This window comes from Canis lupus, chromosome 10 (genome assembly GCF_011100685.1).
Source record: "Canis lupus familiaris isolate Mischka breed German Shepherd chromosome 10, alternate assembly UU_Cfam_GSD_1.0, whole genome shotgun sequence".
Taxonomy (NCBI): Eukaryota; Metazoa; Chordata; class Mammalia; order Carnivora; family Canidae; genus Canis; species Canis lupus.
Window position 1 is genome coordinate 5,957,203 of NC_049231.1, and position 26,309 is coordinate 5,983,511.

The window sequence follows — 26,309 nt, forward strand, 5'->3', positions numbered from 1 at the left end:
AGTGTTAGTACAATAAATTGGTAGATCTAATGCTGACCCTCTCAATATATATCACCTTCACATATTTCATTTCAACTGAAATTAGAGCCATGAGGGTGAGGTTTGTTAGTGTGATAGTTTGTTACTTTCTGGTAATAATCATAAAGTAAGAAAAATTTTTGATGAAAATTCAGGGATGTTTAAATTTTAAGCACTGGATAATATTTCATGTCTGTGTCTTGGCTGGAGACTATACTTTCTGTAAAATAAAACTCTCCTTTCAGTTTGGGCAAGAGAAAAAAAAATGAGTTTTTATTTTTGCTACTTCTTTTCATTCTAATCCACAATTAGAAAAGCTAATACTTCAGTTTTATTTTCTTAAAGCTTCTATGATTTTTGATTGATTTAGATGTTCACCCTCAAGCTGAAAACTCACCATTAAAGGGAATACAAAATTATGTCGGTAGCCTTTATCTCTGTTTTATGAACATGCATGTAAGTTGTAGGCCCACAGATGAAAGGGGTTAAAATATAACTAATAGACTAGATTTTTTTAAGTAAGTTTTCTAGATAGTTTCCTCAATTATCCTTTTTTTTTCAAGTTTCCTTATAACTTCTGTGAAATTGAAGACAATTCATGAACTTCAGAAAACATTATAGTATTTCTACTGATAATTTGAATTTCAGTGTAATTTCTTATATTCAATAATCCTAAAAAATACATAGATATTTTAGCACCTCAGGCAGTATGATTATTGATATAGCTAAAAAAAATATGTGAAAAGCATACCTCTTTTTTTGTATATGAGAATGGATTATGCTTACTAACCCATCAAGAGCCTTGAGGTAAAGAAATCTTTTGATTGCTTTTGATTAAAAACCAAGTGGCACCAAGCTGGTTGTGTATTAATGTTATTATTTAATTATATTTATATGCAAGATTTTCTCAGTAATGGTATGAATATTACATATTTTTGAGATTAGTACTGCCTTATGATTTTATCAAGTTATTATTGAATATGAAACATAAGGTACTTCTGTACATAGATCCTGACCTCATGAAGATTATAGTTTAGATACTGTGATTTTCATATTTTTGCCTTTTAATATGAAAGACTTTTTAAAAAATTATTACTATAAAAAGTTTAATTTTATCCTCAATATTTAACAGATGTAGTGAAGTTGCTTTGGTTGGATAAAGGGTTTAAAGTCCCATCTGCTTTCTCTTACTTTCCTTAATGGCCCCAGAAGCATTCTCATGGGATCCCAGGACTCTAAGGAACAGTCTGAAAACTATAGTATAGCAAGAAGAAAGAAAAGAACACATTAAAAATTAATAACACAGGGCAGCCCGGGTGGCTCAGCGGTTTAGCACCGCCTTCCGCCAAGGTTGTGATCCTGGAGACCCAGGATCGAGTCCCACATCGGGCTCCCTGCATGGAGCCTGCTTCTCCCTCTGCTTGTGTTTCTCCCTCTCTCTCTCTCAGTGTGTCTCTCATGAATAAATAAATAAAATCTTTTAAAAAAATTAGTAACACAGGTTATGAAGTTATACTGCCTGGATTAAAAGCATGTCTCTCTTATTTATTAACTATGTTACCCTATATAAGTTATTTCCACAATTCATTTTTCTCATCAGACGAGGAAAATAATAGGACCTGTATCTTAGGAATTTCATGGGGATTAAATGAGTCAAACAATATAAATATAGAACTCTTAGGATAATGACTAGCATTAGCACATCATAAATGAATAGGCAGTAGATTGATATTTTGTCTTTTTTTGTATTTGTTTTGTTTCAATTCAAGGAGCTAAGCAGAGTAACTGGAAAGAGTCTACTTTTGATAATCCTTGTATTTTTTATCCTTTCCTACAAGTCTCCTTTCACTTGGATTGAACCTAGTGAATGAAGAAGGAATTAATTGTATTTTTAATTCTTTTTCACGTAGTATTGCAGTAACGGTATTTAGCATCTCCATTTTTTAACTGGTTAGTTTAACTCTCCCTAGGCAAAGTAGTAGGCAAGGAATATAATAATGTAGAACTGTATGTGCAAATTCAGTCTTTGGAAAATTCAAAATTCTTGATTTCACGTTATCCCTGGCCTCAGCCTCCTGCGTAGTTATGATTGCAGGCATACACCATGGTCTAGTGGTAAAAATAAGTTAACAAAATAGTTTTCTAATGCCCTAAATTTTTGAGAGAATGTCTAGTTTTAAAATTTTGCATTATTGGAGGTAATTTTAATTAGCATCAGTTCAGTAGATTGAGGAGCACTCCAACCCTTGTCTTTTTCATTGTCAAGGCCTAGGAGGCTCATGATTGGCTTCCTGGAAGAAGCAACTCTGCAGATGGATTTGAAGCAAGGGAGTGATATGGTCTTTTCCACTGGAAAGCAGCATGGCGTAAGATGGTTGTTTTCAAACTCTTTACTTGGAAGTACTAGGGCTTCTTACTCTAGGAAGTCATAGAAAAAGAATGAAAGTAATGAAGAGTCTGTTGATTATTCCTGTCATTAGGTGTAAAATCAGTTGGGATTCCAAGCATTTTTAAAGTCAACTTTTTTTATGATCTGTTGGATTAGGAAAATAATCTATTCAGTAAATTCAGAAGAATGGCTTAAAACTTTTTTAAAAAACTTAAAAGTGAATAATACTACACAGAAATAACATTTTTTTGGAAGAAATTAGATTCTTATATTGTAAAACAGTGGAAAAGTCATTACTGAAGCAGTTATTTCTATGTTGTACTTTATAGCTTTGCATATGATTAAATATAATGCTGTTTTATTGTCATCCTGAGACATTCTCTTTGCATTTATTGGAACACTAGTTCTTAGAAGTCCAGATTAACATGAAGCTAATTTTATTCAAATTAACCAAATTTGTAGTCAATGAATGAAAATAGCTTTCGTCAAAAAAAAAAAATCATTTAACCCCTGACACATAAGAATTTTACAGTTAAAGATCTTAAATGACTTCTGATAAACTGAGAATATAGCTAATAGTTCAAATACTTCTTCTTATGGCAGACTTCTTAAAAATTATTATGACATAGAATATTGTATTAGTTTCATGTGTACCATATAGTGATTTGATACTCTTTGTACATTACAAAATGATCACCATGATAGATGTCGTCTTATTCTGTCACCATACAAAGTTATTACAAAATTATTAACCATATTCTCTATGCTTGTACTTTACATCTAATCCAGGAAATTAAACTCACTTTCTTGATTTCCTCCCATATTATGTGCCAAAAATTGCATGGCACTATCATCAAAAATATGTTTAATCATCTGTTAAATGACAACTGAATTGGGTCTTCTTTCCATTTTGATAAAAGTAAAGAAATGGAAATGACATACCTGTGTTAGAACCATTCACTTTCTCAACACGATACCAATGTTTTTACTTTTCTCTTTGAACTCTAGAGTAAGAGAGAAGTATTCCTTCTTTTAGAAAGAAGGAGGGGCTGGGAAAGGAGAACCAGAATTCTCAGGCATATTATTTCGGGGAAGAGTATAAATAGAGTTCTCTAAGAACATAGTTTTCATTACTGGGGGAGAAAAGGTATCTCTAAAAGCATGACTTGTACCTGAGTAACTTTGCTAATAGCGATTTCTTGTCATGAAAACATGCCTTTCTTAACTTTAGATACTGAAGGGGAATAATCTTGTCTGTCCTTCACATTTTCTGAACATATAATTTCTCTAGGTTTAATGACTCTATTTCTGAATTAGTATAGACTTAAATGTTTATCTGCCCCTAATTCTGTAATAGGGAATGATATGAGTATAGATTAGATAGAGATACAGGGATTATTTCAAGGAGTTAGTTGTAGGAATGCCTGGGTGCTCAGCGGTAAAGCATCTGCCTTTGGCTCAGCTCATGATCCCGGGTCCTGGGATCGAGTCCCTGCATGGAACCTGCTTCTCCCTCTGCCTCTGCCTCTTCCTCTCTCTCTCTGTTTCTCATGAATAAATAAAATCTTTAAAAAAAAAAAAAAAAGAGGAGTTAGTTGTATATAATTACACTTGACAGAATTGTTTTTATATTACTCTGGCTGGTCAAAACCCATTTACATATACTCATTAGATTGGATTACTTACAGTGATCACGAATCTTATAACAGCAGTTAACATAATTAGGCCAAAATATCTTGTATTGATTTTTTTTAAGATTTTTTTTTTTTAATTTTAAGTAATCTCTACACCCAACAAGGGTCTCAAACTCATAGTCCCAAAATCAAGAGTCACATGTTCCACCCACTGAGCCAGCCAGGATCCCCTCTTGTATTGATTTTAATAATTGTTGAAAGGATGTTCATTTGTAATTAAAGGAAAATGTAAGAAATGTCAGTCTGTAGTTTATAATGATAGCTACAAATTTGCTCTGCTCAAAAAAAAAAAAAAAAAAAACTTGGAAAGTGGTTCCAAATTTACTTTTATCCTCTAAAAATTAAAATTTATTTTCTTGATGTCAAACTGTTTTCTAAGATCTATTTCTTCCTTTATTAAATATATACTAATATCATTCAGTACTTTATAATTAGAAGATTCTAAAATGTATTAGGCTCGTATTTCAAATTATAAATTGCTTTACTGAATAGTATCACGAGGAAATAGGGGATATTATACTGATAGAAGCTTTAAAAAAAGGAAAGGCACACTAAATCCCTCTTAAAGGCTTGTTTTGTCTTTTATCTATGTGTTTTAATGTATACATTTAAATTCTGGTCAACTGAGGCTGTGCTGTATTTATTACTAAAAAGTTCCTAATCTATTGAACTTTTTTCTTTTAATGTCATTTACCTTAAAATCCCCTTTCTAGGGCAGCCCCGGTGGCTCAGCGGTTTAGTGCCACTTTCAGCCCGGGGTGTGATCCTGGAGTCCCAGGATCGAGTCCCATGTCGGGCTCCTTGCATGGAGCCTGCTTCTCCCTCTGCCTGTGTCTCTGCCTTTCTCTCTCTCCCTGTGTCTCTCATGAATAAATAAATAAAATAAAATCTTAAAAAAAAAAAATCCCCTTTCTATTTTGGTTTGTGAGTAGAAACAGTTTGTAATTATGCTTACTGCTCATGCACATCTTCATTAATGTTCTCCTTTGCAAATAATTGCTTTAGTTCAATATTCTTTTAATATTATATTTATGGAAACTAATTGCTAAGTATTATCAGTCAGATCTTACAGTGATTTGTAAACTATGCTCTACTGGGTAGGGAGAAGGTCAGTGAGTTGGTACTGAAAACCATTGCTTAATTAATAATATTTAAAATAAATTACTAATTCTTATAAACTCATATTAAAAAATTAACAGCCCGGTAATAAACCTGCAGCCTCTGAGAACAATAGTACCTTTCTTTCATAGTGAAGGTTTTTCATATCATTGCCACATTTTTAATTTCCTCTTCACAGAGGTCTGTCATTTAGGGCATTAAGATACCTTTATTTCACTGATGAGAAAATTAAGGCAGGGAAAGTTTAAGTGACTTGTCATTCACCAGGACAAGTTAATAAAAGAGTTAAAACTATGGTACTATTCAAAACATTCTGAGATAATACATCCTTTAAAATTATGCTAATCAACTTGTAAGAAATGCATAAAAATGTTTTATTGTGGTCAAATATACATAAAATTTACTATTTTAATCATTATTAATTGTACAGTTCAGTGGCATTAAGTATATACAGATTTACATTACTGGTTGCATTTACAACCATTAAAAATTTTTTATGTTTATGTCAAAGATATGTCCCCCTTAATACAAGATGGAACTCCTTTTGGAATTACGTTCCTTTTCCTTAATATCACCAATAGATATTTCTCTTGCTTTGATGATGGAGTTGATTTTCAAAAGCGTGAAGTTATTCAGAGCATTATCCTCAGAATACTATAGGCAGTCAAGCTAGATAATTTTTTTAATCAAATATACTTATGAAGTCTGTTCATTTACTCAGCACATAGTTATTGAGGGCCTAAGTTCCTTTCACTTATAGGCAATAATAATTCTAGTATTGTGAACAAAACAGTATATGTTTCCTCAGAGCATAGTCTAGTAGAGAAGATAAACATTAAGTAAATCATGATAAGTATGATAAAGAGGAAAAATGGAGTGCTATGAGTAAATAATAAGAACTTGGAGAGTACCTACCTTATATTGGGTGTCAAACTCTCCAGAGGTAACATAGAGCTATAACCAGAGAATAGTATGAGTTAGGCAGGTGAGAGTTGAAGTTAGATGGAGCAACAACATGTGCAGTTCTTCTAGGTCAGGCATGTTTGAGGAACCAACAGGTGAGTAACCTATGGAATAATATTTGAAGGGGAGTGGTATAAAATGAGTCTGAAGAATTAGGAAAAAGCCAGATCATGTAGGGGGAGTTTGGATTTTAATGTACTACTAAGGCATTAAAGATTCCAGGCTACAATATTTTCATCTGTTTTATTGCATTTATCTCCTAACTGATTTATTTGCTTAAACTCTTAATGGGTATGGCCCATACTCCAAAGAGCAGCGAGAGCTTTCCCGTTCAAAGCTAAGGCTTTGAATATTCTCTTTGTCTGTAATATTACATGCCTTCTCATTTCACTCAACAAAAGCTTAAGTCCTTAAAACAGAATGGAGATAAGGCCCTATATGGTCTAGTCCCATGCTGTCTTATTTCCTACCATTTTCCTCCATGTTTCCTTTTCCATCCTTACTATAAGCTCTGGCCTTGTTCATGCCAAGAATGTTCTTGCCTCAGGATCTCTGTACTTAGAATTTCCTATACCTGGAATTTCTTCCTCCGAATATTTGTATCCTTGTTCTCTCTCTTCCTTTAGGTTTGGTCAGAAACCAAACCTAAATGGGTCATCACAAAATCACAAATCTGACCATATTGGTCAGAACCTTGCCCACTCCAGCCCCATTTATCTGTCTGCAACCGCCCCCCCACCTCTCTCTCACATATGCTCTATGAATATCAGGGCTTTCTTTTAGTCACTGCGCTAGCCCTATTACTTAGAACAGTGTTTGACATGTAGAAGGCACTCAAATTAATGAAAAGTAAAGGAAATCACATTTTAGTTTATGGCTTGGGGTAACAAGAATAATATGAGTTAATTTTAGGCATGTTCAGTTTGTGGTACCTGTGAAACATCCAAATTAGATACATCATTTGTAGATGGATATTCTAATACGGAATACAGACCAAAGGCTTAGGTTAGTAATAGAAATATGGCTGCTTGTAGATGATAATTAAAATCAGGGATGATTGCATCTAAATGAGGGCATCTATGAAAAAAAGTTCCAGGACTAAGCCTTACAGGACAACATTCAAATGGAGGAAAGACACTACTATTGCAACAGGAGAAAAAATTATTTGCAAATAGTTTCTAGATTTTGTGATGACCCATTATCCTAAAACTACGAGACCAGGTTATTTGCTAAGAATTAAAGAATAAGATTGACAGTATTGAGATCTCTTTTGAGGCTGGAGATCAATTCAGAATGGTAGAAATTTATTCACCTGAAATTTTCTCTAGCAATGTTCAGCTACAGTGGTACAAAGAATCGATAACTGGATGTATATAGGAAGTAATTGGGTTCATCTAGGGTTAAAAGAGAAAAAGACAAAGGAATTAAGAGCTACTATCCTAATCTTGTTTTTATTGGGCTACTTTATTTAGCTAATCCAACATATATCCATTGAGTCTCTACTGTGTGCCAAGCATTTTTCTAACCATTGGTAAAAACATTGGAAAGGACAAGCCTATGTCTAGAAGTTCATGATGTAGTGAACGAAAAAAAAGTAGAAATAAGTATGATACAGTATGTGATAGGATAGAAAGCATGATCAGTCAAATGTTGTGGAGGCAAACAAAAGAGAGCCCTTTGGAAATAAGTGAGGCTTTTGCAAGGAGGTGACTTTTGAGTCAGGCCTCAATTTTGTTTGGTGTAGAATACATTATTCATAACAACTTACGTTTTGTTCATTTGGTCATAAACCAGAAGTACAAATATAACATCGTAGCTCAAACTTGTTCCACCTTTTTCCACCACAGAAATCCTTACATTAGAAATCTATTTTACCATGGCAAAAAACACATTGTTTATACATAAACACATATTGGCACCCCCTGTATGCTAGATACTGATGCTTTTTCATATGTGTGCCAGCTCTAAAAGAGAAGTAAAATATTTTAATTAATGACAATATCAAGAGAACAAACATATCACCTCCTAAAGTAATTATATCAAAGATGATGTTCATTTGAATTTGAAGAGTTTACTGGAAAATCATGGCTTTATAAACCATGTCATATATATAATTAAAAATTAAAAGTGTCTCTGGCCTTCATTTAGAGAGCTTTTGCTTTTTTTTATTTTTTATTTTTTTTATTTATGATAGTCACACAGAGAGAGAGAGAGAGGCAGAGACACAGGCAGAGGGAGAAGCAGGCTCCATGCACCCGGAGCCCGACGTGGGATTCGATCCCAGGACTCCAGGATCACGCCCTGGGCCAAAGGCAGGCGCCAAACCGCTGCACCACCCAGGGATCCCGCTTTTGCTTTGAATACAAACTGAATCATTGACATACATACTGGTATATATTCATTATGTATATATGAATGAATATATATTTTTATAGATTTATTGTATAAATGACGTATATTGAGTGATTCTTCAGTAGTAGAATTGAGTGATTCTTCAGTAGTTGCCCAGGGCCTTTCTAAGTATTACGTACTTTGACAGAAAAAGCTTTCAGTAACTTTTTAGGGCAGCCCGGATGGCTCAGCGGTTTAGTGCCACCTTCAGCCCAGGGTGTGATCCTGGACACCTGGGATCGAGTCCCACGTCGGGCTCCCTGTATGGAGCCTGTGTCTCTGCCTCTCTTTTTCTCTCTCTTTCTGTGTCTCATGAATAAATGAATAAAATCTTTAAAAAAAAAAAACCTTTTGAAAGAAATTACAAGTTTTTGACCAAAATGTTACTAATTGTTTATAAGGAAACTCTTAATAGTAAGATAAGACATATTTTAAGATTCCTCTTATATTCACTAAGTACCATCCATACCTGAAGTTTCTTTCATCATGATTATATCACCATCTTCCTGGGGACCTCTACTGTCTTTCCTGAAATTTGTTCCATTAATAATCATGTCATTGTTACAGACTTTTACCTCTTCACTGTGTTCCTTTAAGCATATATACGTGGTCAAGTCTTTTTCTCTTATTGGTATTGGGGACAGGATATGGAGTAAGGATGATTCTTGATCTTGAAAATTGGAAATAATGGTCTGTGCTTTCTCCCTACTTTCTCATCCCCCATTCAGTAGTCCTCTGCATCTTAGCTGTAGTAGTAACTAACATGGATTTTGGAACCTGACTACTTGGATTCAAATCCTGGTTCTGCTACTTGGTTGTATGATCTTGGATAAGAAAATGCTTAGTTTCTCATCTGCTAAATGAAGATAAATTGCTTAAGAAGTGCTTGGTACCTAGTAAGCAATATGTAAATATCACCTACTGTTATATCATTGCTTTGACCATCATACCACTCCATAGAAATTGCTTTTGATATGGTCATTCTTGACCTTCTGTTTGCAGGGTTCATCATGGCCTCTTTACCTTTGAGAAGTTGACATCCACTTTAACTGACAAATTCCAAACCTGTCTCAAGCATAATTCTCCTTCCTAAGTTTCCCTCCAATATATGTAACTATTAGATGGACTTTTCTGCCTTGGATAATATTACACTTAAACTAAATGTATCTACTAAGACCAACATACTACCCTCCCCGCCAAGAAACCTGATCCTTTATCCCTTCTACTCCCTTTTAGTTGCAACTATCCCAAATTGAAAACTTGACACTTATTCCAAATCCTGTTCATTCCATTGCCTCTTAATGTCACTTATATCCATCTTCTCTTTTACTGTCACTACACTATTTCAATATTTTAGCAACTTTTATATGAACTATTGAAATACATCTCTAACCTCATATTTTTCTTTCGTTTATCCTCTTCCACTCCATTTAGTACACTGATTCAGTCATTGTTTTATAATGTTAACTCTTAAGACTTGCTTCCCGTCACTTAAAGGATAAAATCCAAATGAGACCCTATCTACCTCTTTAGCCAAAACTAAAGGTTCTTAGAATTTAAGTTCCAAACTTCTTTGCGTATACTGTTTTCTTTTCCCTGGTTGCCTTTCCTACACCTCCACCTCTCCCCCTTTTCCTTTGTCTCTTCTGGTTAAATACCTGTTACACAGTGAGAATCGTGAAAGCAGATGCTGTGTTTGGTTTTCTTTTATATCCCCAATGTTTAGTATAATGCCTGAAATACGTTAGAACCGTGTTTCTCACAGTGTGTCTATGGATGAGATAGCATGATCAGCCATAAAATAAGCATAGAAATTAAGCATAAGTGATCTAAGACTATTCTAGAAATTTGTCAGGGTGATTATCTATTAAATCTCATGATTAAAATGGGGCGTTGTTTTTTGTATGTCCTTTTTTTCCCTCATTTTTCTAGTGGTTCATTTTTATTGTAGTTTATAAAGTTTCAGTCTGTGATGATTTGGAAATTTTTTAAAAATTAGTTCCTTCATGCAAATAGAGAAAAATACTGCATTAGAAAATATACCAGAAATGTTTAGAACTTGACCTGTACCAAATAAATGGTATTTCTGAAATTGCCTAAACTCCAAAAGAGCACATTAGTGTTTTTTTTTGAGCACATTAGTTTTAAAAAGAATTATAGCAAAAAAAAATTTTTAATTAAAAAAAAGAATTACAGTACATAGCGTATATATTGATTTCTTGCAACTAAAAAGTCAGAAACTTACCAATATATATAAAATGCAAGAAATACTACATCTTTATATTCCACTAGTGTAACCAATCTGATAGCTCTTGAATTGGGCTGCCATGTTAATTACAGCTTGTCAGAGCAGCCCCCATTACCATGCAAACAATTTCTTGAATGATTTCATGGTGAAAGATAGGAAAAAATCCTTTAGAACATGATTTTTATACTTCTAGAGACTTTTGAAATAATGATCTTCTTTTCTTAATATTTGTTGAATGATTACATAAATTTTTTTGTTATGAAAATAATCAGAAAAAAAAGAAAATAATCAGAAACCTTCATAATTCATGCTGTTACATGTTATTTAAAATTCTGTTTCAACTCACATGAAGTATTATCAGCTATGGGCCTAATGTAATGAAATGATGCAGAGAAGTATATAACATAGTGGTTTCCTTAAAGAATGTAAAAAAAATCAGTTAAACTTTTTAGAATTTTTCTGCTATTCTTTCCTGTATGCCTTTACAGAAGAACTGAAAGATCAGTGAATCACACAATTCAATATACTCATTTATTTAAAAACGTTTCTTTACTGAATACTATGTGCAAGGTACTGAACCACGCATAAAATTATAAAGAATGGGGGATCCCTGGGTGGCTCAGCAGTCTAGCGCCTGCCTTTGGCCCAGAGCACAATCCTGGAGTCCTGGGATTGAGTCCCGCGTTGGGCTTCTGGCATGGAGCCTGCTTCTCCCTCTGCCTGTGTCTCTGCCTCTCTCTCTCTCTATGTCTGTCATGAATAAATAAATAAAATCCTTTAAAAAAATTATAAAGAACCATTGTTTTTCCTTAATCCTTTGTCTTACCTAAGATAGTGACATTCATTTCATTCTGAGCCAGTTTTGAATTATTAATGGAATAGAGCAGATAGCAGTACTAAACATTAAAATTGAATTCATATACTTTAGTTCTTTAAAATAAATATAACTTACATTAAAGTTCATTAATGTTATTAGAACCATATGTTTAAAAAAAAGAACCAAGTGTTTTTAGCTTGCTTCCTATAAATTGAATATTAAACATAAAATCACTCCTTAAAAAGTCTGTTGCAAAAAAAGATTTTAGACAATTGCTGTTATAGTCTAGTTGTTTGAAAACCTTAGTACATTTGCCCGAAACTTATAGTATTGTTGTTGGTGTAATCATTATCACAGAAGCTTTCAAATTTATTTATATTGAAAGTGGATCTTTAATTTCTTCTTGTAGGGGGATCCCTGGGTGGCGCAGCGGTTTAGCGCCTGCCTTGGGCCCAGGGCGCAATCCTGGAGACCCGGGATCGAATCCCACGTTGGGCTCCCGGTGCATGGAGCCTGCTTCTCCCTCTGCCTATGTCTCTGCCTCTCTCTCTCTCTCTGTGCGACTATCATAAATAAAAAAAAAAAGAAAAAGAAAGGGAATCTTTAAAAAAAAAATTTCTTCTTGTAGCATTTAACATGAAAATTAATGGTCTTTACATAATCATGACTTTTTTTTTAACATTTTAAGATTTACTCACTACCAGTAACAGAGTAGTCTTTTTATAAACTTAGAATTCTCCTCACTCAATTCTATAGATGAGAGAAAAAAAGCATTATTTCTTTGCTAGCTGACAAAATGTTTCCAATTAGTTCTCATACTTTCCCAGAGTTCTCATAATACTAGTTCATTGAATTTAAGTAGTATATGAAGAAGAAATTACCTAGAATTTGAAGAAAAGAGTAACAGGAACTTTAAATGAAACTTAGTTTTATTTAGATCTTAAGTATAGCACCCAGATTAATGACAAATGTTAAATTTGTTAGAACAATATCCTTGTCGAATTCAAAACTGCCTTTGAAAACTATTTTATGTAAAATTCCAATATTTTAAGTTGAGTATTAAGTTGACTAGTTGGAAGGAGGAAAGAACCATTAAGTTTTTTTTTTAATAAATGAATTAAAGTTACATCCACTTATATTTTACTTACCTAAATTTGTTTTTGAAAGAGAGCTTGAAAAGAGATTGGAAATGAAAAGCAAAATAGAGCGATTGTTTGCTTTCCTAAAATATGTGGAGAAGCTTTAGAATTGATCTCTCAAATGTAATGAGATTTGCCTTTCCTAGGAAAGTAACAAAGTAACAAAAGTAACAAAAAATAAAATACCAAGTGTCTTAAAAATAACTCATTTTAATTTTTTACTTGATGAAGACACAGGCTTGTATTTATAGATTTTCATTGTAAAAGTCTACATCACTTTCGTTTCTCATCCACTATTTCATTGCAGAACTAGAGCCAATATCCCAATATTAACAGAATGCTTCAGAATTATTCAATACCTTTTCAGAATGTTTATACAGTTGTCATGACAAAGTGAAAAACAATAGCATGGCAAATCTGAAAATTCTTATCCCATCTAATCTTAAAATCCAGGAAAAACATACTGGGTTATTCTAAGGTAACCATGGATTACTTCAGGTTTTATTTTTAAATCATAAGAAAATAAAATGGTTTCCTCATTTTAGATTGGGTTTTTATTTTTAGTATTGGTTAGTTTGAAGGTGTAGCTACTTTTTTTAAAGGGTTGTGAGTGGCATTACATTTTGATCAGTTACAGAATGAGTTACACAACTCAAAGCTTTAGGTAATCAAAAATTAAGTTTGTTTTCTTTCCTGTTCTAGTTACCGGTTTACTAAAATAGTGAGCATACATGATCACTTGAAAATTGGGCTTCTGGAGCACCTGAACAGAAAGGGAGTGGTTCATATTCAGCATTACAAAAGACAACTTTCTCTTTTTGAAGGGGATTACTTTGGCTATTTTCCAGGTACTGGGGAAATTCCAGATTCATTACAAGTTATTGGGATGGCTATTAATTATTCATTTCCTAAAATATGTTGATTACAGACTTGAGATTTGGTTATACAGTAGAACTTTATTTCACTTCATCAGTTTAAAAAATAATATAGAAGTTTATAGTGAAATACAAAATTGAGACTTACATGAGTCACATATTTTTTCAGAGAACTCTAGAAACATCACTCTTACTGATCACAACATATTTAATGGAAGAACTTGTTGAAAATAATGTAAGAGCAATAGGATTTGTATATATGTGTATAAGGAAAAGTTATGGGCAGAACATTGTAGCTTTTCCAACTAATTAAATAATGAAAGAAAATCATAACCTCACATAATATTACAATTTTAGATATATGGAAATTTATAACTAGAGAGTTTTTCATAGAGAATTATAACTTCATAAAATAGCTGAATGATATATGCATTCTTTTAAAAAAATAGTTCTTCATGGTGGCAGTGATTAAAGTTTTATATGTATTGAATCATAGAGCCGAATGTCCACTCAATGAGACATTTGATTATTTAGAAGAATTCTCTTTCGAATTTTTATGTTTGGGTTGAAGATTTGGGGAAGAGTCTTTATAAAAATCTGTTTCCAAGTATTTTTCCTTTACATATCTTTTACTTTTATCGATTTATCTTGATAGTTTGGAGCATTCATTATAGCTGTTTTCCTTCATTAGGAAAGCCTGCCTGGGCATTATTTGGACTTTTATTCTTTGAACTTTTAGAACTTTCAAATAGGTTATAGTTCTGTAATGGTACAATTCAGTGTTTTCGCTTTAGTATTTTCTACTGCTCTCAATTTCTCTAAGGACTGTTTCCAGTCTTTCTACTGTACCAGTTTTCATTCATTCAACACACTTTTATTAATGTATGTGTCAGGCATTGTGCTATATAGACTCTGAGGTACAAAAGTGGGTTAGACTGGATACTACTCTTAAGATAAGTACAGTATAAGTGAGCTCAAGATACAGAGTTACTTTAGAGGAAGGAATATTAGTTCTTCCTTGAGGTGCTGAGGAAGATGTAATGTTTTTAAGAGATTCTGAGATAAGTGTTAAAGAATGAGTAGGAATTTCTTACAGGAGAATATTCTAAGAAAGGGAGTTAGGGGTACATGCTAAGGTTCAATCTTAATACATTAAACTAAGGACTATGTCTTAAGACTCCTAATTCAGATTCACATTCAAGAATACTCTTTATTACAGTTTCTATTGTAAATGCATAGGCAAGCGCAAGTAGAGAACCACAGAACCACTTTTAGGAACAGATGCTTAGCAGTCATGTCTGCTTACAAAATGATTGGCTTGCACATTCCCAGGCAGTCTCTCATTCTTCATGGATCAATAACTTTTCATACTAGCTTATATCCTGAACCTTCTAGTTAACCAACTAGTCATTTTATTACAAAAGCTAATAAATTAATGAATGCCAGAACTCTAACATATACTAAATATGAAATTTAGTTTTTTAATCCTTAGATCTTCAGATCCTCTTGTTGAATTCACACACTATAAATTTGCCTAGGAATCATAAAAAATATTTAAGTATAGAAATATTTATCCTAGTTAACAAGTGCAGTTTTGCTTGTTCATTATTGTTAGTTTTATTTATTCTCTTTTACATTAAAAACTGAAACTATTGGTGCAGAATTCTTATCTTCATTCTGATTATTGCTTTACTTTTAGCTTGGTATTTGACAAAATTCTACCCAATTTTGGGAACAACTATAGGCACCATTATGATAAACAAAATGTGGCTTAAGATACATTTTTTTATGATCAGTCACAATACCTCATATTTGGACCTCATTTTTTTGGTAATGAGTTGTAAGAGATAGTTCTCCCTGAAATACTGAGGTGTTGGTATTTGTCAGTGGCAGGGAGTTGAAATCTGAATTAACAGAGTTGAAGCTCAGCGTGTCACGTGACTGATAGAATGTCACAAAGCTTATAGGTAGCCACAGAAATAACGTACTAATATTGTTGATCTAATCCCTTTTGTTTCAATGATAGATTTATATCTATATTCTCAGATTTTACTAGGAAAAACCGTGTATGTTAAGAAAGGATGAGTTTTGTTATGTTTCACAGTTCAAGAATCATGGAGAGTGAAAAATATATCCACATAGGTGCACAGCACATGTCGTGTGATTTTAGGTCCATATTACGTCACTCAGTAAAGTATTTTACAGGCTAAAAAGGAAATGCCTTATGTCTACCTATGTAGGGCTTTTAATATATATATGTCTTAGGAAAGGAATTGTTTTGGGACAGTCCCAGTCAGATAGAAGAGTGATGTTTGTTACAATAGAGGAATTTTTGAGAGAGATACTTTAGACGTATGGTTATGTTGGTTTTTATTATTGAACTAATCAAAATTTTTATTCTTAAAACATTGTATTTAATGGCAAGAAGTCCAAGTGTCCAGTGTTCTTTTAACTGTCAAAGATGTTTATGTTTCTAAGATAGCCTCATGTTAAAAGATAGAATGAGTTGCATAAATTACTGCGTTATGATCAATTTTAAGAAATGACCTTCTTTCTTCTGCCACAGTGATGGCGCTGAATACTGATAACACTTGAGGCATGGAAATATTTTAGTTGTTTGACCTGTATTCTAATTATACGGTGAAATTTATAGTCAAAATTTTAGGAGAACTTACAATATTTTAAGTGGTTTTTATACTATTTCAAGAATAATGTTATTTTCAAGGTAAGGGAGAGAGGTATTTTCAGTATGAGAAAGAAAAGCCTGATATTTTGAGCTATTACGATATTTGCCTTATTAGTAGAATACTTAACTGTCTATTAAATTTCTGTATTTATAAAAAAAATTCTGTATTTATGTGTTTGTATAAATTTTTTTTTTTAAATGCAGCTTGTGAGTTTCTTAAAGCATTATATTCTGGTGTACACCTGAAACTAATGTAACATTGTATCAACTATACCTACATTTTTTTTAAAATGATGTTTAACAACTAGAATGCTCTTTTGGGCCATTTAGGACTTAATGGTTTAAATTTAAATATAGGGGTTATCTCAAAATATATTAGTTATGATATCTTGACACGTAATACAAACACTTAATAAAACTGGGATTTTTTTTTGTTATTTAGTTTGTTAATGTTGAATTTTTGTCAACTTCAAAATGGCAGGTGTCATTTTGAAAATAATCACTGGTCCCTGTGTCAAGGACTTAAAAAATCCAAACAGAGACCCACTAAAAGGCAGGTAGTGGACTAAATGAAAAACAAAAGGGAAGGGTTTTTGTTTTTGTTTTTAAGTGTATTTATTTATTTTAAAATCTCTACACTCCATGTGGGACACAAACTCAGGGCTCCAAAATTAAGAGTTGCACAAAAGCATGGGAAAGTTTTTAATAGGTACTATTCTTCTTTTGGCTTAATATTCAGATAAAAGTGCTTGGAGAATCTTTGAGATTATTCATTACCAGCTAATATATTTTTGCCTCATTTAGTAATAATTCATTCAAGAAAATTTTAAGTACTTTTAAAGTGCCTAACATTGAAGGAAAAGAGTAAAAAACCAAGAGGATAAAAACATTTGTAAAAACTACAGGCAAAAACATGTTTTATTAATCATGCATTTAATATACACCTGCTGAGTGCTGGAGATATACATATAATTGATATAATGGTTCCTGTTCTCATGAAGGTCTCAGTCCATTTGACAAAACAGACAAACTTAAAATTAAAGTGACAGCGTGTTATAAAATAAGTACTGTAATAAAAGTGAGCATTATGAAATATGGAAACATACAGGAGGAAACACTGTAAGGAAATTTAGGAATATTTCCTACACAGGATACCTGAATCTTGATGGTTTAGTAGAAGTCAGTAAGACAAAGAAGGTGTATTTCACATAGATGGAGTGATATTGCAAATTTACAGAGTGAGAGATTGCATGGAGGTCAAGGAACCGCAAATAATCAAGTAAGACTTTGATGGAGTCAGATAAAGGTAAAGCAAAACATGAGGCTACATAGGTAGGCAAAAGACAGACTCTTCCAAAAACTTGAGATTTTACTCTGAAATTGTTATTTAAGGATTTATAGGAGGGAAATGACATGATTAGATAATAAATTTAGGAAGATCACTCTGGATGCTATTGGAAAGCTACACAATTTTCAGTTATATTTGGAAGCTCTTTGCAAGATAAGGATACATGTAAACAGTTAAATGAGAAAGTTCAAAAATTATTGTTTTGTATAACTTGATTCTTAGTTTGGTAAAACTATAAATTCTTTGTATAATGGTGTTACAGACAGTAGTGGAATATCAGATTCTTAGTATAACCCTAAGCCTGAACTGATCAAATACAAGGATTTGAAAAAACGATAATAAGAAGGATTTGAAAAATAATTGTTGGAAATACTGTCTGACTTCCTCCTCCTGCCTCTTTGCCTATATTGACTATATAGTGTTGATCCTATTTGTACTAAATCAAATGATACTACTAAGTAATGGCTTTTAGGGTAGCCATGGTATATTCTGGGTTGCCAGACCCTACCTCTAGTGCTGGGTTTATAACTAAAAAGAACATTTAGTGCAAAAGGAAGAGAATGAATCTTAAAAGGTGTGTAAGATTATGAAAAGTTGAAGTATAAAAGGAGTTCAGAAGTAGCAAAGTATCCTTTCCCGAATTGCCTCCTATGCTATAACCTACCTCTATCTTCCTCTTGTTCACATAAACTTCGTTACTGATAAAAATGGCTTATTAAGCTAAGGTCTATATACTCTACCCCAAACATTTTAAACTGCTTTTATATTGCTTTTGTTGCTGAAAAATTATAACAAAGTCCATGACATTATAGACTGCCAATTTGAGGAGTATTATTTTTATTCCATTGAAAATATTAAAATAGATATTATGGTTACTTGCATAAACACAAATTAATTCATAATTGAAGCCACAAAATAGAAGTTTATCATTTATTTCAAAAAAAAGAACATGCCTAATTTTTGAAGTTTTAGCCAAACCGTACATGGTATATAGACATAGTTTATGGTACCGAAGTTACTGAAATGAACCCAGCAGATTGAACTTTTCATAGCTGCCGAGACTTTGATCCCAGACTATTAAACCAAATTAGTGGTAAAGCAAGCTTTGAAAAATGTTGATTTCCATTCATATAAATCTGGGCTCTCCTAAGAATAGGTTTCTACTCCTTCCATGCAAGCAACCACCTTCACTTAAAGTATTTTGCCACTTGACTCCCAAGATAAATTTCTTCCTGCAACAACAACAACAAAAGACCTATATAACCGTATTGTCTGTCAGTCATTACATACTCTTTTTAATGATGCTAGACATCTAGTTGATAAAGTAATATTGGATTCATAATTAAGTCAAATTGTATGGTATTATCAACTTAAAATCATTCATCTTGAGATAAAATATTGTGGAAAAACTGTACTTCTGCCATCTATTTTATTTTAAATCCTAAATTATTTAATTCTAAATGGAAAAGAGTTGGAGAATTAACTTACTCATAGTTTTAATCTCGCCATAAAGGAAAATTGGATTGTTTTGATAATGAAGAACTTGAAGTAAAAGCACATTAGCCAGAGTTCACATAACAAAAGTTGGTTTCCTCAGGCTCAGCTAACCTGTACTGTCCCTTCTAAAAGTGGTTGACCAAATGGAAAATGTAAAGGCTTCTCTTTCATGATAAGGAATTGACATTGGAAGTAAATACCTCTTTAAAGTTAATTTCTTGCTTGCACTCTGTCTCAGTTTTTACCTACTCAGGCTAATTTGCAGGTGCCTGGGATGAGTAGACAAACCCATAATTTCTACCAATCAAGTAAAAGAAGGAAAGAAAACTCTGAGCTTCTCTCCCAGTTAACAGGTAGTTTGCTGTGGTTAAAATTAATGCAGATTTTACAGCAACAAATATTAGCATTTTCATTTATTATAAGTAATTGATTTGAAATTTGGGAAATGAATAGTTGAGTGCATCATTTGAGTGTTTATTTAACCGGTTACTTATTAGTTCAAGAAGCCATCATTTAAATTTTTCTCTGTATGTTGTGGCAAATCAGTTTGTTTCTCTCTTCATTTTAACATGTTTAATGTGTGGTTACTTTCACTTGAAAATGTGTTTTATTCTTTGCAGTGTTTGAGCAACACACCTCCACTTACTGAATACTTCCTCAATGATAAGTATCAAGAAGAACTGAATTTTGACAATCCCTTAGGAATGAGAGGTGAAATAGCTAAATCTTATGCTGAATTGATCAAACAAATGTGGTCTGGAAAATTTAGCTATGTCACGCCAAGAGCCTTTAAGGTTAGTATAGTAAATATATTTTAAGTGAGGGCTGTATCATCCCCAAGAGGACAAAAATAGGTTCTTTGGGGAAGGAGTGACAAAGTCATAACTGTTAGGTTGGTTTGTGGCCCTCCATAGGGACCCAGCACAAATAGATACACAGTATATCTCTGCTGTTAAATTTTCTAGATGGGGGGATGGGACAGATGTTTACTTTAAAATGTCCAAAAAGGTTCTGGGGGGTGGGGAGGGCAATAATGAAATAAAGGTTGGAAAACACTGTTATGGTACAAAATGACAAGAGAGTATGTGTAAATTGGTTTTAGAATATAGTATCTGAGAAACCTACATTAATTTTTATTACAAATGTAAAGGCTAAATTTGGGCATGTCATCGAAATCTAAGAACTCAATTTGAGAGTCGTAAGTTTGAAAAATTAATGAAATGAGACTGGTATGCAAAACCACCATATATTAAATATTTTTAATATAATCCTTAAACTTTTAAGTTTATTCTTGTGGTTACTTCTCAGAACCAATAAAACCTCAAATAATTTAGTTTGTCATTCAAATAAGAATTGAGCTGAAATTTAGTTTTATATAGTTTAAAAAGTCTTCATATTTATTAACAGGTGAGTTCTGTTTTAAAGAGAATAGCAGTTTTCAGCTGTTTTTTAACACAACTTAAATGATGCTCATATAGACATCTACTAGGCAACATTTTATTAACAATATAGTAGTTCTTAAAAAATAAAACACTACTGTGTTTATCTTCTTTAACTTTCTGAGCTTTGGACAAGCTAGGTTAGACAAACTATTTTACAACCCTTACCCATGATTCCAGTTAGTTTTATTTTACTGGATATTGTCTTTTGAAATTATGTGTAAACAGTCTGTTGATACCTGACTTTTCTTTCACATTTCTTTTCGGTTTTATCAAAAAAATACTTAGTACTGCAAATACTAAGAAAATTATATATAAACACAAACATTCCTGAGATTTATCCTCTTTAGACACACCAACTAAATGAGAGCTTTGTAATTATTTTAGTGATCCAGAAATATTATTGAATTTTAATAGTCTTTAGTATTTCCAAATCCTTTGTACAAAACTTCACCATATTTTCTCCTTGTTCTTTACTCAGGTCAGCATTTCGTTTCTGGGTTACAGATTAGCTATTTATTATTTAGAGGGGATCCCTGGGTGACTCAGCAGTTTAGCCCCTGCCTTCAGCTCAGGGCGTGACCCCGGGGTCCTGGGATTGGGTCCCGCATCAGGCTCCCCGCAGGGAGCCTGCTTCTCCCTCTGCCTGTGTCTCTGCTCTCTTACCCTGTGTCTCTCATGAATAAATAAATAAAATATTTAAAATATATGTATATTTAGATATGTAATTATATTTATGTATGTGTAATTACCATATCTGCCAATGACTGCAAAAGTGCTACAAGTTGATTTTAGCAGTTCATGAATTCACAAAATTGAAATCCATGAATGATGAGAATCAATTTTTTTATTTTTTTATTTTTTTTAAGATTTTATTTATTCTCTGTGAGAGAGAGAGAGAGAGAGAGAGAGGGGCAGAGACCCGGACAGAGGGGAAGCAGGCTCCATGCAGGGAGCCCGATGTGGGACTCAATCCCGGGTCTCCAGGATCATGCCCTGGGCTGAAAGCAGGCGCTAAACCACTGAGCCACTCAGGGATTCCCGAGAATCAATTTTTTTTTAAATCAGTCTTGTCCCTATAACTGATTTTATACTTTTGCTTTTCTTACAGACCCAAGTAGGACGTTTTGCACCTCAGTTTTCTGGATACCAGCAGCAAGACTGTCAAGAGCTTTTAGCTTTCCTATTAGATGGATTACATGAAGATTTGAATAGAATTAGGAAAAAACCGTATATACAATTAAAAGATGCAGATGGAAGGCCAGATAAGGTAAATTTAATGTCATTATTGTCACCACTTTTATAATAATGTGATATCTTTGTGTAATATGTGTCTGGTTTTCTTACAGATAGTTGCTGAAGAAGCCTGGGAAAACCATTTAAAAAGAAATGATTCTATCATAGTAGATATATTTCACGGCCTTTTCAAATCAACTTTAGTTTGTCCTGAATGTGCTAAGATTTCAGTAACATTTGATCCTTTTTGTTACTTGACACTTCCATTGCCCATGAAAAAAGAACGTACCTTGGAAGTATATTTAGTCAGAATGGATCCACTTACCAAACCTATGCAGGTAAGTCATGATTATTTTCTTTGCATTTGTTACTTTTATAAAAACTTAGTGTTGAGACCTTGTACTTCAAGCACAATTCAATAATAAGTTTATTTATATAAGAGATTTTACAAGCTAAATACTTTGGGAATTAGTACAACTTTTTAGAATCTTGAAATGGCGAGGGATTTATAAATTATCATTATTTATAAAAACAAAATTCTCAGTCTTTTTCTTATGAAAGAAAAATGAGAGGTTGTTCAATTTTGCAGTGGTAAGATAAATATGAGCCTAACAAAGATTTTTCCTATTGTCCAACTTGAACTTTAATGTTAATTGTAAGTTTTTTTCTAGTGGGCTGTTGGAAGTAAAACTAATACCATACATTTTGATTCATGATTTGATAGTGGTATATTTAAATACCTGTAATTTTTAAGCATCTTAAGAACTCAAAAGAGAAATAGAAATTTAATTCAGCTATAAATATTCGCTTCAATAATGTTCTAAGCAAAGCACTATATTTTCTTCCTTCACTAATCAGTTAATCATTTCCTGACGCTTGAACCACCCTAACAAAAGTAGTTCCTTACTCTTCTACTTTGAGTGCCCCTGAAATGTTGTTATCACATTTATCAAATTTTATTATGACCCCTGGTTTACTTATCTTTTCTCTGTTAGTGAGTTCTTTGAAGATAGGAACTTTGTAAATCATTGTATTTCCAACCCCCTTGACTTGTAGTACTACTAAAGCAGAAGTATTCAAAAATTATATTCATTCAAATATGTGTAGGGCACCCAATGAGAATGTAAAGCTCTGTTTGGCAGACAGAGCAGACATGGTTCCTGCTTTAGAGGACTGTTGACTAAAGATCTTTAGCTCAGAGTTCTAGTCAGATAGTGCAGTTTCTTAGAGCATAGTTGTATTAGTCTGCTCAGGCTGCTCTAATGAAATGCCATATAAACTGAGTGGATTTAAACAACAGAAATTTATCTTCTGATAATTCTGGAGGCTGGAAGTCTAAAATCAAGAGTACTAGCATGGTTGGTATCTAGTACAGACTCTTTTCCTGGTTTACAGGCAACCCTATCCTCAGTGTGTTGAGAGAGAATACCTGTAGCACACAAGCTCTCTAGCATCTCCTTATAAGGACACTAATCTCATCATGGAGGTTCACCTTTTTGATCTCATGTAAAGCTCCCAAAAGCCCCATCTCCAAATATTATTACATTGGTGGTTAGGGCTTCAACACATAAATTTTAAGTGGACACAATTCAACCAATAGCAATATCATGAGATCTGTATGAAAGGTCTGCTTTTGAACAAAGTTATGATCTTACCATTAATTTGGTGGAAGTGTTTGGGTTTACTGTCCACAAGAACATTATAAATGAAGTGTTCCTAGTACAAGTATAGTCCTTTCATTCAAACTAATTAAAGTCTAGTGAAGACTAGTCGTGCCCTCAGTAATGTAAATTTCCCCTATTTCTTTTGCTCCTTCTTTATGTTTCCTTTACAAACTCACTGATCCTGATGGTCTCATATCAATATTTCATTCAGTAGTACTCAGAATATTGAGTAGGGCCTAGGAGGGCCTGCTTTTATTTTTTGCCAGGGGAATATATGCTCACATTCTCTAAAGTACATTTGTTGAAGACAGTGCTCTCCTATGCCAATAATACAAAAGTAAGCTATATTACATAGGGACAGGTCACATTCAAATTTCACATTAGCTGTAGGCGTGTATTGAATGTTCTCCCATAATTTGGGTTTTAAATTATTTTTCCAGCAATATGAATTTCATTAGTATAACTCTTTTCTCACTTGGTGGCCAAAAATACAGATTTGTGGAGATCGGAGCCATGGTTAGCATAAAGGAATCGGGCATTTTTTTTCTACTTCAAAGAAGTAACAACTCAAATACAAAATGATAGGCTCGCTAACGGTATGCTTAACCAGCTAGAAAGGAAAGGGAAATTTAGCTGAGTTAACCTACTTGATGAGTTTTCCCATCAGTGAAGTTGATTTAGGTCTTAGAAGTTTATTAGTAATTGTACTAACATGTATTATGTATTGGATTCTGATTCTCTGCAAAGTGCTGGAAATACAAAGATGTTCCTGGTTCTTGTTCCTGAGAACCTTTTCATACAATGTGAAAAATGCTGTGGCAGTGCTGTAGGAATATACATACAAAAGGAATGATACACCCAAACTGCCAATGCCTGTGTTGAATCCTGAAGGATGATTAGGTTTTAAGTGTATGAAAGCTGGAAATAAAGGCATTGTAGACCAACAGAGTGGCATATACAAAGACCGAAAGGCAAAAGACGACATGGCCCACTTCTGGAAATTAGAAGTAGATAATATGGTAAGCAGAAGAACTCACAAAGCTCATAAAGAACTTTGCTGCCAAGATAGGAGATTTGGACTTCATCCTAAAAATTAGGGGAGCCATTAAAGGTTATTAAATAGAGCACTATGTGACCAGATTTTTATTAGAGAAAGAAGACCCAGGCTACTGCAAAGACTGGATTAGAAGAACTTAGGTCGGATATACTAAGACCATGTAAGAGAGTTTTGCAGTGATCACATGACAAATGAAAATGACTAGAACTCTTAAGATTAGTATCAGGGTGACAGAAGAATCAGTTGAATATAAGAAGTAAAAATGTAAAAAAAAAAAAAAAAAAGTAAAAATGTTTAAGAGTATTCAAAAATGATGCCAAGTTTTTTGGGTTGCAAAACTGAGGAGACACTGGTGCTATTTGCCTTAATGGGATATATATAGGAAGCAAGGTTTAGGAAGAAGCCTGTTGTAATATTGGATATGTTGCCCTAACATGACCTAAATCTATGTTTAGTACTGGACATGTTGAGGTGCATGAGGAAAATTAGAGCTTATCAGTAAGCATTAAGTTTATCTATCTAGACTAGAAGAGAGATGTCTGGTTGAGATAGAAATTGGGCAGTGAGTTCTATGACAATGATACTGAATGTCTTAGAAGGATGAGATTCCCTAAGGCTAGGGTGACTCTGTAATGTATCATCTAAACTAGAACTCTTTTAAAAATAAAAGGGGCCATTATTAATCATTATATTACCAGGACAGCAGGTTCATCCAGGGCTGAGACAAAGCAAATTAGAATATATTGTCACCTGCTTTAAAGAGAGCATATAGAATCAAGAAGGGGGTGAAGGGTAAAACTCTAAAGGAGTTTGACAACCTTGGTAATAGGTTAAATAGATGAGGACAGAAAGCTAGGGGTAGATTGATAAGTGAATGGAAAGTGAAGAATTTAAGATAGTCATTATAGACATTACTTTTAACAAGGTTATATTTATAAAGCAGAGGAGAAAGGAAGATAACTAGAGGGGGATTATCAGAGGGAAGGCAATGAGAGACTGGGTTTTTGCATTTTGTTTTTTGGTTTTTGTGGGTTTTTTGAGAGACTAGTAGATTATTCCATTGCTTACGTAAGAATCAAGGTAAAATGACATAAAGGATGATTCCTGGGTTAGGTTCCCAAGGAAGTAGAACAGGATGGGAATCAGAACATAGATGCTAGTGGTAGCCTTAGATGGGAAGGGTAACATCTGATTCTCTTTCCCTGTGTAGAAAAAAGATGGAGAAAAGGACCTTTTAGAAGTTTGTTCAGGGACACAAAGTTGGATATTTTCCTATCCAGTAGCCTCTACTTTTTTTGGTATTCTGCTGATAGTGAAGGGAGAAATTGTAAAATAAGGAAGCCTAAGGAATGGTGAAGATTGTATATAGTTACTGGGAAAAATGAAAGAAGAAGCAAATAAGGGATGCACAGAATTTCTGGCTAGTGTTGAACAATCTGTTAAGATTTAAGCACTGTGGATTTGTAGCAAACCAGTCTCTAAAATTGGTCAGTTTTCTCCAGCATATCTGAACAGCTCCAAGAAAGTATAGCAAGAATAAAATTGAATAACAAAATAGTTAAACGTTTTGCAGTGGAGTATTGAAGTGATGGATCCTGTGGGATCTGGATGGAAGGGCGTGAAGACAGTAGGAAGCTGGTAAACCCAGAGAAAATTAAGAATTAAAACTAGAATTCTAAATGCAAGCCAAGAATGGGAAAATGAGTTTCCAGGAATAATAATTAGCTGT

General features: G+C 33.3%; 1 protein-coding gene and 1 long non-coding RNA gene across 18 annotated transcripts in view; one reads left to right on the top strand and one right to left on the bottom strand.

Annotated features, from left to right (window-relative positions):
• The window catches only part of USP15 (ubiquitin specific peptidase 15), a 124,525-nt gene that overhangs the window by 82,755 nt on the left and 15,461 nt on the right, over positions 1 to 26,309 (top strand). For 8 of the 17 annotated variants that reach the window (XM_038549857.1, XM_038549859.1, XM_038549858.1 and 5 more), the window contains 3 exons: positions 19,805 to 19,978; positions 21,735 to 21,893; positions 21,973 to 22,197. In XM_038549857.1, the coding sequence (XP_038405785.1) occupies positions 19,805 to 19,978; positions 21,735 to 21,893; positions 21,973 to 22,197 (558 nt within the window). Of the gene's footprint in view, positions 1 to 2,284; positions 2,385 to 13,159; positions 13,257 to 13,480; positions 13,627 to 19,422; positions 19,439 to 19,480; positions 19,538 to 19,804; positions 19,979 to 21,734; positions 21,894 to 21,972; positions 22,198 to 26,309 lie in introns of those variants that run through there. The other 9 variants (XM_038549867.1, XM_038549866.1, XM_038549869.1 and 6 more) reach the window with 8 other exon arrangements.
• On the bottom strand, positions 1,723 to 13,138 carry LOC111097580. The gene is made up of 4 exons (XR_005365323.1): positions 12,788 to 13,138; positions 7,496 to 7,577; positions 6,136 to 6,287; positions 1,723 to 2,436 (listed from the first exon to the last, which is right to left on the bottom strand). It is a non-coding gene; the product is annotated as an uncharacterized LOC111097580 (long non-coding RNA).